Source organism: Silurus meridionalis, chromosome 17, assembly GCF_014805685.1.
Source record: "Silurus meridionalis isolate SWU-2019-XX chromosome 17, ASM1480568v1, whole genome shotgun sequence".
In the NCBI taxonomy this organism is placed as follows: domain Eukaryota; kingdom Metazoa; phylum Chordata; class Actinopteri; order Siluriformes; family Siluridae; genus Silurus; species Silurus meridionalis.
In genome coordinates this window covers 21470735-21490409 of record NC_060900.1, presented here as the reverse complement: position 1 = coordinate 21490409, position 19675 = coordinate 21470735, and the positions used below count along the sequence as shown (strand labels likewise).

Here is a 19675-nt window from a genome sequence, read left to right as displayed (position 1 = left end):
GTGTGTTTGCATGTGTGAGGTGGGCTGGCACCTTGCATAGGCACTGGCCAGTGGTCTTGTTGCAGTCTGGGTCAAAGCCTTTGCTGACATCACAGTGACATGGTCCACATGAAGGATTTCCCCACCACCCACGGGGACACTGTTGCTCACTCCTGCAAAACACACACGCAGACCCTAAAAATATAATATAAGCTATAATCCTAAAACTAAATTGTCCAGTATAATATGTGTATGTAATGTGCCTTTGTGTTTGTGTGTGTATATATACCTGTGCTGGCAGTACTGGCCATAGTGGCTGTCTCCACAGTCACACACATAACCATGGGAGGAGCTTGGCTTCCTGTGGCACCGAGCCTCATTCTCACACGGGTTCAGCCGGCAGGCGTCTGTACAGCTTTTACCATAAAAACCTGCGTACACAAACACACAAATGCACAAACTTATTCTTCTGCTTATCATCAGACCCTGCACATGCTCGGACACACACACGCATGCATGCACCCACAAACAGACTTGCATCTTTTAGCCTATATAATATTGGTATGAAATTATAATTAAATTTAAAATGATAAATTCTTTACATACAAAGCTTGGAGCTAAATGTTTTTTTTTTTCTCAGTTTTTAGCAAAGAACTATTTTCAGGTTAGGTGTAGATGTTTCATAGTCCACTTATAAATTAAATGGAATGGATTTTATTGGATAACATTATTCACAGTGCAGTAATGATGAGTCTGGTGTTTTCGAAACAGAGGAGTCTGCTGTTTCATAATAATAAGTACCATTTTTTTGTCTTATTATTTTGAAGAGCGAGTAAAATGTCTGAATCTGATGAAGCCTCATTATAGTGACCAATAACAACTTGTGTATGTGAAAAAAATGTAGGACCTTCAGGCCACCTACTAGTAAAAAAAAAGATGTTTTTCTCATTATTTAGTACATATTTATAATAGAGGGCAAATGTCTGTGGTATGAGAAATAACATGGAAATACTATTAAATATAATCTATTGTGTGGTGGTGTGATATCTATGTATCATATCAACCCATAACAGCATCCCATTTATATTTGAGCTGTCTGTCTACCTGTCTATATTATTCCAAGATTAATGAAGTTGCTCCTTAAATAAACTGAACAATCAAACAGAAGTTTGAATCAACTTTTCCTTAAATCATTGTACAATTAGATAAAGTGGATAAAATACTATAATGGCTCCACAACCATCAAGCTGTGGAAATTTGGTTTTTTTTTTTTTTTAATAAAAAAATTCCTGCACTTGTTTCAGTCGCAGTTCGTTTGTTTTTTCGGTAAATAATTTTTTTTTTTTATTAAAACGTCATATAATATGTATAATATTAATAATATTAATAATAATAATAATAATAATAATAATAATAATAATGATTTGCACATTATTGCACGTGACAATATACAGCCTCCTTTTGGACCCCCTTTGGACCTCAGACAGAAGCGCTGAGTCTGCATTATGGTGAGTTACATTTTCATCATATATGTAATAAAATAAAAAATTTTATCATAATATAAATATCATAATATTGAATCATAACATCTATAATAATAATAATAATAATAATAATAATAATAATAATAATATTCACATTATTGCATGTGACAATATACAGCCCCCATCTGGACCCCCTCGGACCTCAGACAGATACACATAAATATATATATAAAGCTTTTCATTCTGTGTGATGGCTAAAAACCTGAATAAAAAATGTAATTGTAACTAAACAAAATGTCACACTAAAAGCAGAGTGATGTATGTCACAGTTCTGCCACACTGCTTCGCTACACTGAGTGAAGATCAAACAGACCTTCACATTCTGTCGATTTGTTTTCTGGATCAGAGAGTTGAAAGGAGCCTGCCAGAATAAAGAGAGTATTGGTGCCGTTAGAAACAGCACCTGCAGCTTTCAATATGTCTCTGATTCACAAAAGTTTGGCACATGTAAAAATGTGTCAAGCTGATAAAAGCCATGAAACAAACACCACCAAAAAGATCACAAAATATATACACTGAAAGGTACCACCTTTAATGCCCACCAAGTTTGAATGTAGCCTCCAAAAAGCTGTCTGATACTCAAGCCACAGTAAATATACACTCATATGTATATTTACATACAATCACTGTTTAACTTAATTAGTGAACAGAACAGGCAATTTATCCACACACAAATTCTAAACCTCTTACAGCGTAACCCAGTGCCTTAATGTCATCTGGATATAAATAGACAGCAATGCTAATTAAGTTATAGCCTAATAAACAGGGAGATTCAGGTGTCTACTTTTCATCTGCCATAATAATCCAGTAATCCAGAAAAAAAAGATGTTTTATACTTATCACATGTACTTTTACAGCACAGTGAAATTCTTTTATTTGCATACCCCATTGATGTTGTGCTGGGGTCAGAGTGAAGGGTCAGCAATGATACAGTGCCCCTGGAGTGCTGAGGATTAAGGGCCTTGCTCAGTGGCCCCAAGTGGGGCAAGCTTGCCAATACTAAAGCCTAAATCACTGATTCCAATTAGTAACCCAGAGCCTTAACCACTACAACCCAATACATACTTAATCTCATTTACTCCATAGCCTAGGACCACCTGCTCTCTTTGAATCGGCTTCCTGCAACTTATTGCAGTGATGGAGACCAATTATTTTTTTTCATCTGACTTATAAGAAACCTGCTGGTCCACTGACACTTAGAAAACATTATTATGCTGAAGACCTTGGAAGCACAATACAAAAAATAAACCATTTTAATTAAGGTTTTACGAAAGGCACTATATTCACTCTACATTCACTATATGGGGCACAGAGAGAAGAAAATAAAAGTGACAGAAACAGGACATATCCTTGATCAAGCACACAAGAGATACGTGAGAGAAAGAAAGCAAGAAAGAGAGAGAGAGAGAGAGAGAGAGAGAGACAGAAAGAGAGAGAGAGAGAGAGAGAGAGAGAGAGAGAGACAGAAAGAGAGAGAGAGAGAGAGAGAAGATTACAAAACGTGAGAATGCAAGACTGCTTCGACTTTTTACACAAAATCCGACCCTAACCTTGACTTCACAGTCACACTACACTGTAATCCTATTAAAAAGAAAGACTTTTTCTCTATAGGCTCCAACACAATAACCCCTGTCCTCTCTAATCAACCAGCACTGCTCTGTCTGTTTGATCTTCCTCTCATCCCCTCCTCATCTTTTCCTCCCTCCCATTCAAACCAAACGCAGAGCTGAGAGATTTTCTCCCTCCAGAAAAGCCAGTACATCCGACTCTGAATTCTCTGTCACACTGACATGGTGAGATGAAAAAAAAGCTTGCTTGCCTGCAGTGCTTTCTCGCAGCAAGTGTGTAATCAGACTGCACTGCCCTGTCACCCTGTTATGTTTTGATTATGTAAATACACAAAAAACACTAGGAAAATGGCAATAGAGGGCAATATTAAATAGCCCTTTGATTTGTTCACGCTTCACGAATAGTGCTTATGTTTCAAGGAGGAGAAAAGATACCTAATTTGAAGAAAAATCCGGCAACTCTCAAGGTGTAATTTGCATAATCCGTATGTTCCACCCTGGAAATCATCTTAACTCTGTATACTGATGTTTTAACTTTTTAACCTAAGTCACCATTAGTTTTGGCTGATGACTGAGAATTATGACCTAATAACTTACTAGACCTACTAATTCTTTTTAAATGTAGTAAACATTTTAGGGATCTGCATCTCCATAACTGAGACCAATGCGATTTACATCTCGATGCATAGCCAACGTTAAGATACATTAAAAAATACATATAAAGCAGCTACCAATGCGATGCAATACGATTCACGATTCATTACCATGCAGTGCGATCCGGTTTTAATTCGATTCATCACAATGCAATTTAGTGCAATACAATGCAATGGAAAAATATAATGCTGTGCAAATCGATATGGTACAGATAATTACCTTCTATTTCTTTGGTTCAGACAGACAGCAAATCATTAAATTACTTAAGTGCCTTTGACTTCTAGCACATGGCCCTTTCACAAACAAGCCTTTGTAGTGAAAAAAAAGAGAGTAAAAAGATTAAATAAAACCAGACGTTTCTTTTCTGTTCTGTCTACAAGAAGATGCAGCTCTACCTCTGCCATGTTAATATATATTTTATGTGACTCTCGGGTCTTTGTAGTTTTGTGATGCATCATATTCATGTAGCAGCAGTGCTGTGGGGAAATAGTTAAGCAAGGACTGCCTGAGCACTTTCTGAATAATAAAAGTATAATGCATCTACTAAAAATTATATATAAATAAATGCTTTTTTTTACAGATGCAAATAAGTTAAAACAATGCATATTGTTACAAATGACAACTTGTATCCGATGCACCGATTCGATAAATCTTACTATCCCATATATATTTTGATGTTGTGTGTTTTAAACTTGGCCAATACCAATGGCTTGGGTTTGGCTTCAAATGTTCAACAAGCACTTACTGGTTTGATGGTCAACTGTCCACATGCAGTACATATGGCCATCATGTGTATCTGAAGGAAATCCAAATAATTTTTATATACAATATGTTTTATATCAGAGTTGTGTCACATTAAGTTTGAGATGTGTTGGAAGCCCTTCCTAACGCAACCCTCCCCATTTATCGGGGCTTGGGACCGGCACTAAGGCTTGTGCAACCCTAATGGCTGGGGTTGGTTCCCTGACCGGGGATCGAACCCAGGCTGCAGCTGTGAGAGCACCGCATCCTAACCACTAGATCACCATGGAACCCTAAGATATTGTCTTTAATGTTCATCTTATATGTATTATTTCACACAAAACCTATTGTCTATTGAATCAAATTCAGACTTTTTTTCTACATAAGCATTTATTGGAATGGGTGGTTCACATTTCAGTGTATATCTGAATGTTGCGTCAAATTAAAAAAGAATTTCATTCCTGACATGCTGAAAAGAGCCAGAATTATTTAGAGGTATTGGTTACAGAGACTGCTGATTATTTGAGTTGAGAACTATTAATAATCATGATGTTGCTGATATAACTTTTTAACTACAGTAATAAAGTGGCTGGGTGAGTGTAGGAATTATGGATTTCTGTGTGTGCATACTTCAGATCAGCTCATAAAGTGTTCGAGTGAGTGTTAGAGCTGCAGACTGTAGAAGGACTCAGTAGAGAGCTGTCAGAATCTCCACACTTTCCTCCTGCACCTCAAAGCACCTACACGGTTTTCTTTTTTCTTTCTGTCTACTGCCTTTCTAACAGTCCCAGATGTAGGGATTTTTTTTTTATTTGGACAGACAGAAAGAACATTACTTGAGGGAGTCACACAAGATGTTGAAACTCACACTTTTATATGTGTTGTAATACTGCAAGTAGTTCATTTTAAATCAAAATGCCTTCCTGGCAGCAAAGCCACTTTCATCACTTCCTGTTTAAACCGACTCTCCTTCGTGCATGTAATGATCTGGGAAATCCTATATAATCAGATTGACCACTAAAACTTCTTGTAATGTAATCTTGAAATTACAAGCACTTACATTATGAGAAAGAGAGTTGGGTAGGTTGCTCAGGCTGACACTTAAAGCTTCCTGAAGGATATTAAGCCTCAATTATGCTTTGCAGCTGGAACTTTAACCTTGTTTTAACCATAAGGGTCTCACAGTGGTATTGCATTTATTTCTGAAACCATATTCAGGGCACTATAATTTACTACACACTTTTAAAAGTTCAGCTCGTCTGTTTAAACAGGACAGGAAGTCACTAACCATTGTGTATTCTCCATTAGCTCAAATGCAGCATGTTGGTGATCTGATTGACAGCTCCATCAGAGTGGAAACCAAAAACAAATCCTTCACATATATACCTTAATCAAAAACCAGAATAATACAATTCAAAAAACATGTATTATCCCATGAATATGAATTCAATAGAAATGTGCTAATCTCATAAATGGGAGAATAACTGCAATATAAATCCTTAAATCCGATTTGTTTTGCAATGCTTTCCACTAGATGAATACAAAAAAAAGATGATATAAAATCAGTTTATTTCAAGTCAATTAACAAATTATTTAAAAATGTGTAAGCAGGCAACTATTTATTAAAGAAGTAGAATAATGCAGGATGTGCACGAACTTATTCAGACATACAATAATCAGGCATAACATTATGATCACCTGCCTAATATTGTCTTGGTCCCTCTTTTGTTGCCAAAACAGTTCTGACCCTTCAAGCATTAACAACATTAACTTCTTCAGCAATTTTAGCTACATTAGCTACTGGACCACACGGACCAGTGCCGCAACCCAGAGCCGCACATAACTCTGTTACCGGTTCACCACTGTTCCATCCTTGGACCACTTATAATGGATAGATACTGACCACTGCAGACCACAAAAGCTGCAGTTTTGGAGATGCTCTGAGCCAAGATCTCCTCAAATCTTTATGCTTACCCATTTTACCTGCTTCTAAGACATCAGCCTTGTGTTCACTGGCTGCCTAATATATTCCACCCACTAACAGGTTCTATGATGAAGAGATAATCAGTGTTATTCACTCACCAGTCATAATGTTATAATGTCACAATGTTAAGCCCGAGCAGTGTACATCTTAAAGCATATTATTCAGTAAATTCTGTGACTTTTCCCCTAACTACATTCAAGAATAGCCATTTCCCTTTGGTTCTACTGAACATTTGAACAGCCATTTATTATGATTTTCATTTGTGGAACTGCATTATACTGATGCTGCTACCTCAACCTATTGCACCATAATTCTTACTCATTTGATTTAACATTACTAATCTGCACCACACAGTTAACATTCACCTGTACACTATTACATCAATATCGCTCCATTACCTTAATAATCAACTTGATTTATTTGAAATTTGCCCAACTTCTTTCTAAATGTATTTAATGTCGCCAGATTTGTACTTGTGCAAACGTCTATTAACTCAGCTACAATACTGAAGCTCCTTTTATATGACTGCATTGATTACTTTTTGAAACTTATTGGTCAATAAGTGTTGATTCATTTTAACAACATCAGCTCTGATATCAACAGCAGAACGCTCTCCTATTAGAGGGGGAAAACCCTTTAGGACATGCTATAACTGGGAAATAAACGCACCACCCTGTTGTGCCACAAGCTGCATGCCTCATTGTGTTTATTTCCTTACATTACATTCATCTTATTATGGTGATCTTGAGTTAATACTGTCGCTCTTATGCATATGCTTTTGGTATAAATATAATCTGCACATTTTAGGATAAACAGATATCTGCAATCTGAATTCATTCATCTGGACGGATGAAAATGTTTTCATGTGAAACGTAGCCTCAATATTGTTTTTTTATTTACATCATTATTTACATTTTATTACACATCTTAAGCCATGAACACAATACACAGTGCAAAGAACAACCTCCACAATAAAACTGCACAGTTCCACACTTATCAACAAACACACGTGCATTCGAGGTAGAGCTCGATCTAATCTCCCACGACTGAAGGGCAATAATTATGCAAATCAGATCCGTCTGGCAGCTCACCCATCCCCAAAAGCACACAAAAAACTGCACAGCAGGAAAACAGACGAATGCAACACTCAGCCAAAAATCTCCACTTTCTCTCTTCCAAGCCTACAGATTTTCCCCTGAGGAAGTCGTCATGCTGATACACCACTAATAATCAGGACCGTCTGCACAGCATGCGCAAAATCCTAGTCCATGTCTGTGACAACAGCTCAGTCGATCCCCTTATGCTTTCACGCAAATATAATACTGAGTTAAACTGCATTTCTGGGACAGACCAACTGGAAATACCTCGTCAATTTCAAACACAAATACACTCTATGTTACCTGGCTCACATATACAGGTATGACGTTCCCATTCATCAGAACACTGGCTGTGGGAGGGGCAGGAGGAGGTACTGCACAGGCTGCCAATGTTACAGCCAGTCTCTACTTTTACAGCCTTGGTGGGGCGGGGCAAAGCAGGGGAATCCGGACGTACCCCTAAACGAACACCCTGCAAATAGACAAAGCACAAAATCCACACACACACACACACACACACACACACACACACACACACACACACACACACACACACACATCACAAATATGCGATATATATTTATTTATAATGTACATTAATGTGTTGTTATTGTGACAAAGTAGTATTCTACATTTCATAATGAATATATCCTTAATATTATTCCTATTTTACTAGTCAATAATAACTCATCATTTCATTGCAAAACTATTAAAAATGCCTGAAGATAAACAAGTAAATGAAACCTGAGCTGGACTCTGTGCTTCTGACTTGCATTACAGAAACCCCTACCCTGAATGAATTAATGAATAAATTCTACAGTAAATGCTAATGGAACGCACTTTCCACTTAGGACTAAGTGCGGAAATAAAGGAAATGAACTTTAGGTGTGAACGATTATCCATTAATGAATGTTCCAAATCAATAACCCAATTAGGAAATTGCTACAAAGAAATGTGTTTAAAGAAAAAAGTGGACAGGACGTCTCTTTGGTTAAGAGAAACGAGTGTGGATGGCATCATGGCGGACCTGTATACATCCACGTATCCCACTCTTCACCTCTCCCGATCCTAAAACTCCGCCAACATGCAGGTGCTTCACCTTCAGCCCATGAATCTCACTGCCCACTATTACAGTCTCCTGTTAGAGAGAGAAAGAGAAAGAGAAAGAGAGGGAGAAAAAACAGAGAGAGAGAAAGAAGAGAGAGAGAGAGAGAGAGAGAGAGAGAGAGAGAGAGAGAGAGAGCAAAAAAAGTAGGAAGATGAAAAGAAAGAGTGCCTTTTAAGCTTAATGGGGTTTATTCTCTTTTGAAATCTAATGAAGCATGATTTGCAAAAACATAGATATGAAATGGTGGCTTGCTTGCATTATGTTTGTTTATATATATATATATAGTATTACATTTATTATGTTTATGCATTTTTTCCCCTGTTAATCAACTCCTGTACACCAATTACAAAACACACACTTCAAGAGAGCACTTAAAGCTACATAATTGTGTACCGGATACAATCCAAAGTCCAGTCTGACTGTAGCCACATAGTGTGTCTCCCTTCCATTGCGAATGTCTCGAAGCTCCAGCTGCAGGTCATGCCAGCGGCCATCACACACCTGCACCTGGTCAAGCCGCAATCGCACGGGCTGAGTTGACCCCCTGGTCACTGAGAACACCAGCTGACACGCGGTGAGCTACGAATTACAAACAGCACAGTGTTCAGCACAACATGGCACTCTGAAGATCAATGGATCAATAGATGACATCAATGAATAACACACAGCGGGGAGGGACTGCAGTGAAATCAGAGATGAGAAATGTTCAAAAAGAAAAGTAGTGCTATGTTAAAAGCTACCAATGCCAGTATAGGGTTAGGAGTGTTATTAACTGTACATGCTGCGAAAATAGCATCTTACTACGTGAACGTTGTCAGATGTATGTAGTATTTCCTATTATTAGATAAGAATAAGACAGAGTTCTAAATATTTGTATTTATTTCCAGCTTAAAATGATCTTATTCCATTGCCAGATGTTTGTCCACAAGATTTCTTTTTTTTTATTGAATTTAGTAAAAGAGTATAGGTCTTGAATAATTGTTTATTCTAATTGTATAAAAGAAAAAGCTTACTTGATGTTTTTTTTTTGCAGGGACGCATTTACCTGTTTGCCGCTGCCCAAATGATAACTTCTCAAGTAATATTCGTGATTAATTTGCTCAAAAGCATTTGAAAATTATTTAATTTATTTGCACGTGCAAAGGTTTTCTAATCATTCATTATATTAATAATATTCCTAATTATAGAATATATTTTAGTCACTTTATACATAACACCAACCAGGCATAACTATTTGACCCCTGAAAAGAATAGTGTGGATCTCTTTATTATGGCACCTGTTAGGGGGTACAATATATTAGGCAGCAAGTGAACATTTTGTCCACAAAGTTGATGTGTTAGAAGAAGAAAAATTGTCATAAGGATTTGAGTTTGACAAGGGATAAATTGTGATGTCTAGACGACTGGGTCAGAGCATCTCCAAAACTGCAGCTCTTGTCGGGTCCCAGTGTGCAGTGCTCAGTATCTATCAAAAGTGGTCCAAGAAAGGAACAGTGGTGAACCGGCGACAGGGTCATAAAGTGCCAAAGTTCATTGATGCACGTAGGGAGCGAAGGCTGGTGGAGCTACTGTAGGGGGGCAAAGAGGGGCTACTGTAGCTCAAATTGCTGAAGAAGTTAATGCTGTTAATGCTTGATAGGTCAGGACAAAAAAAAAAAAAAAACTAATGTATGAACGAACAAATGAACGAACTAACTAACTAAGTAACTAACTAACTAATGAATACACCAATTTAGGTAAGCTCAATAAAAAATTGTTTAATGAAATAAAGGCCAAACATTTCCATCATGAGTATATAAAATATAATAAACTGCTAAGCTATAATAAAGTCAGAATGACAGATGCTTATAAGCCTATAACAAAAGAAGCATTTTTTAATGGGCTCTGTTCTCTATTTACAGTCTCACTTGCTATCAGGAGAATGTGCAAACATCTGAATGGAATGTGTGTTTGTTTGTGTGTTATAAAAATTGTTTACATTGCCAGATTAAGCGATTAAGATCAGACATTTTAAAATTCATTTTGCAGCTCCATTGCTTTCAGAGCAAACTGGATGGAATGGAGAACCATAAGATAAGCAGTGGCTATTGTTTGTGTTGTGTTTGTGTGTTGCTCGATGTGTGTAGGTGTGAGAGAGAGAGTTAGTATACACACCTGAAAAACTAAGTGTGTGTACTGTTCAGCCTGTGCCTGCAGTAGTATCCCTTCTTTGGCTCGTGTGCGAAAAGCCAGTCCCATGTACCACGGCGTGCTGATGGTGACATCATTCTTCAGATCCCACAACAGTGCACTGCTACCAAGGAAACGGTGGGGGTGGGGCATCACTGTGGAGAAGAAAGAGGAGGAGGAAGAGGTGGGGTGTTTTCAGTCACCAGAGCTCTTACATGGTCATTTCAAATCAGAATGATCAGGTTTTGTCTTTTGTCGCCAGTGATCTGAATGGGATAATTGTCTGTCATTCAGCACACTGTGTTAGTTTAGGTAACAGACGGTTTGATGTCTTGCCCCATGCTGAATAACGCCAAGGGATCTTGTGAATATTTATTATTTATTAAATGCACACAGGGGCAATAAAAATGAAGGGTTATGAGTTATTAAAGGGAATGTGTTTAATTTTGTTAAAACAAACGAGACAAAAGGGATTCTAGTAAGAACACTAGCAAGATGAAACATCTCTCATAAGGAACACATTTTGAGAAAGTCTTTAAAAGCTGAAATTACTGTGACTGCTAGAAAAATGATTATCTAGTTACATGCACAAATTTGGATTAATGTGTACAGTAGCAGAAAAAAGCCTTACGACAATAAAGAAAAAGCATCTGCTAATAAAATGTTAGAAATGTCTGGCTGGTCAGGACTAAAATCCTGTACATGTAAAAATGTGTACATGTAAAATTGTGTGTGTGTGTGTGTGTGTGTGTGTGTGTGTGTGTGTGTGTGTGTGTGTGTGAGAGAGACCTCCTTACCTTGGCTGCAGTCTTTGCCTCCGAACCCTAGAGGGCAGTCACAGGAGAAAGTCTCCCAGCTCACTCTGCACATGCCTCCATTCTGGCATGGGTTTGACTTACAGAATGGCATTTTGGCTCTGCATCCTATCAGGAACGGGCATTAAAATGACATCTTCATAAAGTACAGTGAGAGCAATGATGGCATCAAGCATTAATGCATCAGACATTTGGTAGCTATTGGTAGCTACACACACTTATACATAATTATTAGTAGATGCGCTATACTTTTATTAGTTAGAAAGAACTTCACAGGTTCGCGCCTATCTCACACTTCTTCTTCTTCTCCCTTTCTCTCTACATTCCCCTATTCAGCATCTCTAGCATTAGCACAAGGTATTGCATAAGACACAACACTGCTTTATATGCATCTTTAATGTATTGTATCATTGGCTATGCACATCCTTAAAACACACACATACACATATACACACACACACACACACACACACACACACACACACACACACACACAGAAACACACACCTGGCAGAGTGCCATTGTTAGCGACATATCCAGCTAAGTCTACAGGTCTGTTGTCAATGTGAAGATCCTTCATACAGCCAGTAAATTCTCTCGTTCCGAAAGGGAAATTATCCGGAACATTCGGAACGCCACCCAGAAACAACGGCCCAGTAAGGTCCAAAGATCTAAAAGAAAAAGCCAGACAATGAGACACACAGACAGTGATTAAAAAGGAGAAGCTGCTTGCACATCCTTGGAATATTAGTGAGACTGCGACTTTATACATTTGCAAATGTATGTGTGAATGTAGGTATTATTGCATGTACAGAAAATCAAAAAATATGAGACCACTATAGAGAATTTTTTTTTTACAAGAATTACTGAATTTATTTGTTCTTTTGTGTGCCTGTAATTTGTCATATAGCTAAAACCTGTTGATCCATGTTAGATCAAATTTATATGAGTAATGTCTTAATACAAAGCTCCAATGAAAAAGAATACAGAATATTTCAAACAAAGAATATTTGACCCTTAATGCAAAGTAATAACTACAAATATATTCAATATTACATTAATTTTATTTAAATAGAAATAAAGCATAATCTTGATTTACAATTCTTAATATTACTTAGACATTTGGACCCCATTGTAAATATAATATATAAACAAAAGTATTGGGGCACCTGACATTTCCAGCCATATGTAGTTCTTCCCCAAACTGTTAACACAAATTTAAGGGCACACACTTGTATATAGCGTCTTTGGATGTGGTAGCACTGAATTTTCCCCTCCACTGAACTAGGAGACCCAAACCCTTTCCAGAATTTTAATGCCCCTGTGAAGAAACTCTTGTCCAACATGTCACAAATCTCCACAAAAACACTCCAAAACATCTTCCCAGAAGAGTGGAGTTTATTATAACAGGAAATGAGTACTAAATGTGAAATAGGATGTTTACAACACACATATAAATCATATGGTTATGTGTCCACAAAATTTTGTCCAAAGTGTGTGTGTGTGTGTGTGTGTGTGTGTGTGTGTGTGTGTGTGTGTGCTTACTTTTTACTGCTGCTCTGTTTGCCTTGTGCTGCACAGCTGTAGTTTCCCAACTGAAGTCCAAACCTTAGTGAGATAGCGGTGTCACAGTCGTCCACACTCACTACAGCCACCTTCTCATCAGAAGGACCCTGCACCTCACCATTCACACTCCGCTTCGGCTGTAACAATATACACACACACACACACAAAAAAAACACATACACAAACATTAACTATGCTGAGAAACATAAAATGACTATATTGTATATATGTGTCACTTTTCTATACAAACACACACTAACCTTGTTATAGTAGTGGATATGGACCGTGTGCCAGTTCCCATCACTCACACCTCCCGGAAGGTACGGGCTCACCTGTGTGGATGATTCACCTGAACCAAGACCACACAGGTTAATAAGTAGCGAATAATGGTTAAGATGGTTAATAATGAAAAAATGTGTTTGTTACACAATTATGACACAATATTACAATACTGACTATGTACATAAAATGGCATGCATTCAATGGCTTAAACACACTTTTTAGCCAATCAGAATCAAGCATTCAGACAACTATGTAAGTAATAACAATAATTCATCTTCTTCATCCTGGCCAGGGTCAAGACAGATTCTGAGCCTATTCCATTTTTGAAACATTGGGAATGCATCAGTAATATATGCACACACACACACACACACACACACACACACACACACACACACACACACACACACACACACACACACATACACATATTCACACCAATACCAAAAATATTTGCTGCTAAATAAATCCCTGTTTTGCACACACCCATACACACACAAATACACACCTGTGGAGTATTTCAGCACCACCTGACCATCCAGTATTTCTAGAGCCAGGAAGTCATGCTTTTCGTTAAAGCGACCATTATAAAACAATAGCCCGCTATTCTTTAGAGTGGCAAACCTGTAAAGTAAGCACACACAAACACATACACACACACACACGATAATGAACAAGTTATATTGAAAATAAATGTGTGTACATGTGTGCGTGTTGAAACAATGGATTATTGTGGGCATGTCTCTGGAGGAACCTGGAAAGGAGATTGTATTGACTGAAAAAGCCACATGCACTTGCATTGTTTGTGTGTTTGTGTGTCTGAAAGACACAGCAGGTAATATTGAAAAAAAAGGTTAATAAAGATAGGAAAAGCATGAGATAGAGTTGAAATAGGAAAACTGGAGTGTTGTAGGCTCTAGGGAGAGGAGATTGAGTGCTGCTCTTTTCCCGCTATTGTTGGCATTTACTAAATAAAATATCAATGCTTTAAATATCATGGGGATAAAAAAACATATGTTATACACAAGGGCATACATTACATGCCCTTGCTACCACAGCAATGAAATTCTGACCAATAACAGAGAAACAGCCTGAATAAAGCACTCACAGAAGGACAGAGATAAACACAACGTGATGATGAAAGAATCGAGAGAGGCTGGATGAAAGAAATAGAAAGTGCAGGAGGAGGCGCTTTAAATGAAATCTAAAAGAAAAATAGAGAAGTAGAAAGAAAACTAGGAGGGTATTGCATCTCTTCACATCTATTTACAAGGCATGCTTTATCTCTCTTTATCCCAAATCTCATTGTATTAGACCCCAGTTTAACTAAAACAAAACAGATGTTATATTGTGCATGGGTATGCATTTGTGTGTGCATGTGACTGGACTCACGAGAGAGAGATGGACAGGTGGAATCTCTGTCGCAGTCCACTGAACATGATGAAAGATTTGGGAGGGAAGGAGCGAGTGCTGATGGCACAGTAAGGTTTCTCGTAGCCGCCCTGTGGACATTCGCATCGAAAACCTCCGCCTGAAAGCTCGTGGCAAGTCCCGCCGTTACGACACAAACCAGCTACACAGCGGCCTGTGCGCCGGTCGAATTCACAGCGTTCACCTGTGAGGAGAGGACAAAATAAGCCATATACACACATATATACACAGAGAACATGCATTCACACATATACACACAAAACCAGTGGGGTTTCTGAGCTTGTATTTTATATTATATTTTTTTTTATATATGTATTTATATTATATAACGTATTTTACATTATATAACATTGTATACTCAAATTTTGCTAAATTATATATATATTTGAGCTAAAATATAATTTAATTGTATAATTAAACAATGTTAATTGTTAAAAGCGCTACACAAATTAAAAGGAACTGAATTGAACTGAAATTTGAGGGTTCTTGAAAACATTTGACACTTTTTTTAGCTACTGTAATGAGTAAAACTAGAATGGTAAATGTTACTGCGGTATAATATAAGAGCAATGAAACACTGCAGGAGATGTTATATGCCTGTCTGTCTGTCTGTCTGTCTGTCTGCATGTCTGCCTGTCTGCATGTCTGTCTGCCTGAAATTTTGTGTCTGTCTGTCTGACTTTTTGTCTGTGTGTTTGCCCGCCTATCTCTCTATATGTCTGTCTGTCTGTCTGACTGATAGACTTTTCGTCTGTTTGTCTGTCTGTAAGTCCTTATTTCTGTCTATGTGTCTGTCTGACCTTCTAAACACAAAAAAGGACAACAGATTTGTTTTCCGACTATCTTTTCCTGTTTATCCATTGATCCATCCTTCCATCTGTCTATCACTGACACTTTTTCTGTCTTGACTTTTGAAGTGTATCCTTCAGTCTGTCTGTCTATCTCTGTGTTCATCTATGTATCCTCTTTGTCCTTATTCCACTTTTCTTTGTCTTGAGCTTTCCTACAGCCTGTTGACTTCCCACAGTCTGGTTTTCCCTCTGGTTGATTAGCTTTTGTAGGAAAAGGCAATTTTTGCTTTTGCAGACATGCAGATCTGCTCCTGGAGGCGTTATGATTCTGTGCCAAAGGTTGGCTGAGCATTGATATTACGCTGCTACAACATGTGGTTGATAAACCTCTGGAGGCAGTTATTGTAAGTAAGTCAAATAACATGTATGTACCCAGACAGGCAGACAGACAGACAGACACACACACACACACACACACACACACACACACACACTCTGGTGTGTGATCTGATGCCCTGTGGTGATCATGTGCTTCAACCTTCAGCCCCTCCCCCTACACACTCATACTGATCCCCAACACATACAAAATCCTCCCTGTGGCGCTGTGCTCCTCCTGCCAACTGGTGCTGTGGTCCTACATAATGCACACACACATACACACGTGCATAAAAGCAGACAAAACACACATACACACACGCATACAGCTTCAGGAGACAGACAAAAAAAAACCAAAGACAAACACCTACCACACACAGACAAGGTAACACCACTTAAACCCAGCCCACGGCAAATACGCAACGATTTAGCAAACGCACACACATAAGTGCACCCCATGGGGGACAAAGGAATAAATCATTTTCCATCACTCTCTATCACTCATCACCATTTCAGCTACTCAAATACAACATCGTTTTATTAGGCAGCCAATCTAACGCTTTTAATATAAATACAAAGAAATGCTGAAATGCTTTTAGAAGAAATACAAATAAATGTTGAAAAATAAATTTTGTGTGTGTGCATGTGTGTGGCCACAGGAAACCGTGGCCACTGGATCCTCCCAAATATAATCCAATAAAACTATTACCCAAAATAGTACAGTCATAGACTCAAATCAGGCAGACTACCAGAAGCAGGCGCAGTAGCAGTAGCAGGGTGTCTGGTGAATGTGTGTCTGTTAGTGCTGCACATGACGCAGAGCTAGATGAAGCACCAGATCCCTACTCCAGTTTCCCAACAGCTCTGTTGTGCAAAGCATCACAACTGTAATCCAATCCTGGCTACCCAAAACCCAAAGTCAAGCTCACTGTTCCATATAGCCATGATCTGGACAGGGTGATCTACAGCTTCTTCAGATAAACAGTTACCAAGTGTGCTGTGGGTTAAATCAGCAAGAAATGCACTAAAACATGCAGTGTGTCTGAAGGTGTTTGGACCATCATGATCCACCAGATCAGATTTAATATCCATGGCACAAATCTTTTGAGCTGAACACACTTTTAAAATGAACACTGTCCTTCCAAAAATATTCCCTTTATTGATGTTTTACTAATGGTAGTGGAGAGAGCTGTCCATCATGCCACTCTTAAAATTCCCAATGAGAGTTGGAAGTGCAAAGGCCTTAACAAGAGCGTCATTTTCATCCATATCAAATCCTTTGGTGGACTGTAGATGAGGTCAGAGTCATTGAGGGATCACTCCTATCAGATTTGAAAAATGTTTCATCAGAAATAATGGAGGTCAGAAGAACTTTGTATTGATTTATATTGGTTCTATTTAAGGAAAGAAGTGCAGCCAAGCAATGCCAGCAAAAAATACCCTCCACAGCATAAAGGTAACGACAGTGGAAGAGATGTCTCCAGTGGCTGGTATGAAAAGCAGAGTATTTCAGAACATGCATTAAGTTGACTCACTGCTTTTATAGCTCGTAATTCTATACAGCAAAAAAAAGAAAATTATAAAAAAAAACATATTTGCCATTTAGGTGAGGTTAGAATGGGTTTTGGTTAAAGACGTTTTTGATTTAATAAATTTATTTTTTCAAAAATATCTCAGAATCTCAGACTCAGAGTAAACACATTAAGCCATCTTTGATAACATAATGGAATTTTTGATTCACCTACGTCTAAAAAACTTATTGTCCTGCACAGCATAGTGGGTCTAAATCTAAGACCTGTTGTTATCATACAGCGATATAAACTATTCCTTTGAAATTAGCGTATCTCTGTCTTCAATAAAGCAATTCTTTTCTTGATTTTTTTTTTTTACATTTTTTTGTCCAACAAAGACTCTTTATTCCACTGGAGTGTTAGAGTTGGTGCTTAGTAACTTTAGTTTCCACGGTTACGAACTAAATCTGGGTTTGCTCTGTAGCTGTTGTCGCTTAAAGTCTTTATTATCTCAGGATAAAAAAAAAACAGTTTGAAAATATTTCCTTGATTTTAATGCTGATCTAAGGACGGACCATAAATCTTTTTAAAAGCATGTACAATCAACAGGCCTTACATGACTGACATGGGAGTGTATCTAGCAGACAAAGCATTATACATACATGAATAATAAAAAAAAAAACAGATAACTCGATATACACCACTAAAGTACCTCCAGTCTTGCAAGTAAAATTGTGGCGAGGCAGAACGAGGGACAAAGCTATGAGGACAGAAATAAAGAGACAAACAAAGACCAAGCATGAAGCCTCACCGACAGCGACACAAAGCAATTACGATAAAACATTTCACTCTGACAGCTACCGTGCACAAAGCACTTAGAGACACACACACCTCCCTATTCACAGAGCACTTACACACACATATAGGCATGTGGAAAAATGCACAGAATATCTGACTACACTTTTCTGGTTGTGTCTCTGAAGGAAGTAACAATCCATCCATTACAAAAATCCATCCTCGAAAAAAAAGTAGTATTTTTAGAATCTTAGGCAAGGTCTTTAGCTCAGAATGCTCACTCACACACATACACACACACACAAACCTGCACTTGTACAACTGCTCTCCTTTCGCCTAAGAAATCAGCTCAAACACATGCCCTTGCCTGATAACTCTATGTATGTTCTGCTTGACCAAAAAATGATGCAACACAATTTTCCAATAACACCAAATGCGCTTACTCACCCAATGTTGTTAAGAAGCAATGACAATTTGTCTCACCAAAAATTTACAAAAATGTCCTCTTTAAACAAGGGGCTACGCCTGGGGTGACTGACAATGCAAGTGGGAATTAGGAAATAATTCCATATATCTAATGGCTATGACAATCGAAATGTAAGTACTAGAAACCATGTCTGTAGTGTTAAAGGATTTTAGATACTGCAAGTGTTCGGTAAATCTCTGCTCCACTTTGCTTCAAATAGAAAAGTTCAGAATTCAATCATAGCTTAAAAATAAATAAATAAAACTGCTTGTGTCTCAAACACGGTAACCATAGTAACAGCAACACTTCAGATGTCCAAGTCCAAAAAGATAGGTATTATAGGCTACATTTCAAGGACAGAAATATTTGACCATATACTGTAAAAAATATTTCACTATATCATCATGTATTATTCCAAGCTAAATTTTTTGTGACCTAGCTTTGAATTCTTACTGAATATCCATTACATTATATGTTTATGTTTTTTAGCTTTTCTGATCTTTCCAGCTCAACTGCATTGGAAAAAAATGGACAATGAAGACACATTTTTCTTAATTTTTCCTAAACTTTGCATTGAAATGTGGTTCTCTATGGTGCACATGCATTTCTAACTTGCCGTATAGGCAAAGATACCTTTATATCATTATCTGGTACAGCCATTATACATTCTATAATCTCTTTTTAACACTCTGTCTGTACCTACACTTACACTTACCTACACCTTTGTTTGCCATAGCATGTGACTGCCGAAATTTTTATAGATTGCCTAATGAATCACATGCTTGTTGTAAACCTTTTT

At 37.8% G+C, this 19675-nt stretch overlaps 1 protein-coding gene across 1 annotated transcript in view; it reads right to left on the bottom strand.

The window, feature by feature from the left end:
- celsr3 (cadherin, EGF LAG seven-pass G-type receptor 3) overlaps nt 1–19675 on the bottom strand; it is a 60726-nt gene that overhangs the window by 20679 nt on the left and 20372 nt on the right. The window contains exons 4-15 of the mRNA XM_046871822.1: nt 14900–15122; nt 14016–14131; nt 13486–13574; nt 13205–13362; nt 12167–12330; nt 11642–11767; nt 10830–10999; nt 9069–9254; nt 8595–8705; nt 7871–8039; nt 269–410; nt 32–152 (exon numbers count right to left, since the gene is read on the bottom strand). Of these exons, the coding sequence (XP_046727778.1) occupies nt 32–152; nt 269–410; nt 7871–8039; nt 8595–8705; nt 9069–9254; nt 10830–10999; nt 11642–11767; nt 12167–12330; nt 13205–13362; nt 13486–13574; nt 14016–14131; nt 14900–15122 (1775 nt within the window). The remainder of the gene's footprint in view (nt 1–31; nt 153–268; nt 411–7870; nt 8040–8594; nt 8706–9068; nt 9255–10829; nt 11000–11641; nt 11768–12166; nt 12331–13204; nt 13363–13485; nt 13575–14015; nt 14132–14899; nt 15123–19675) is intronic.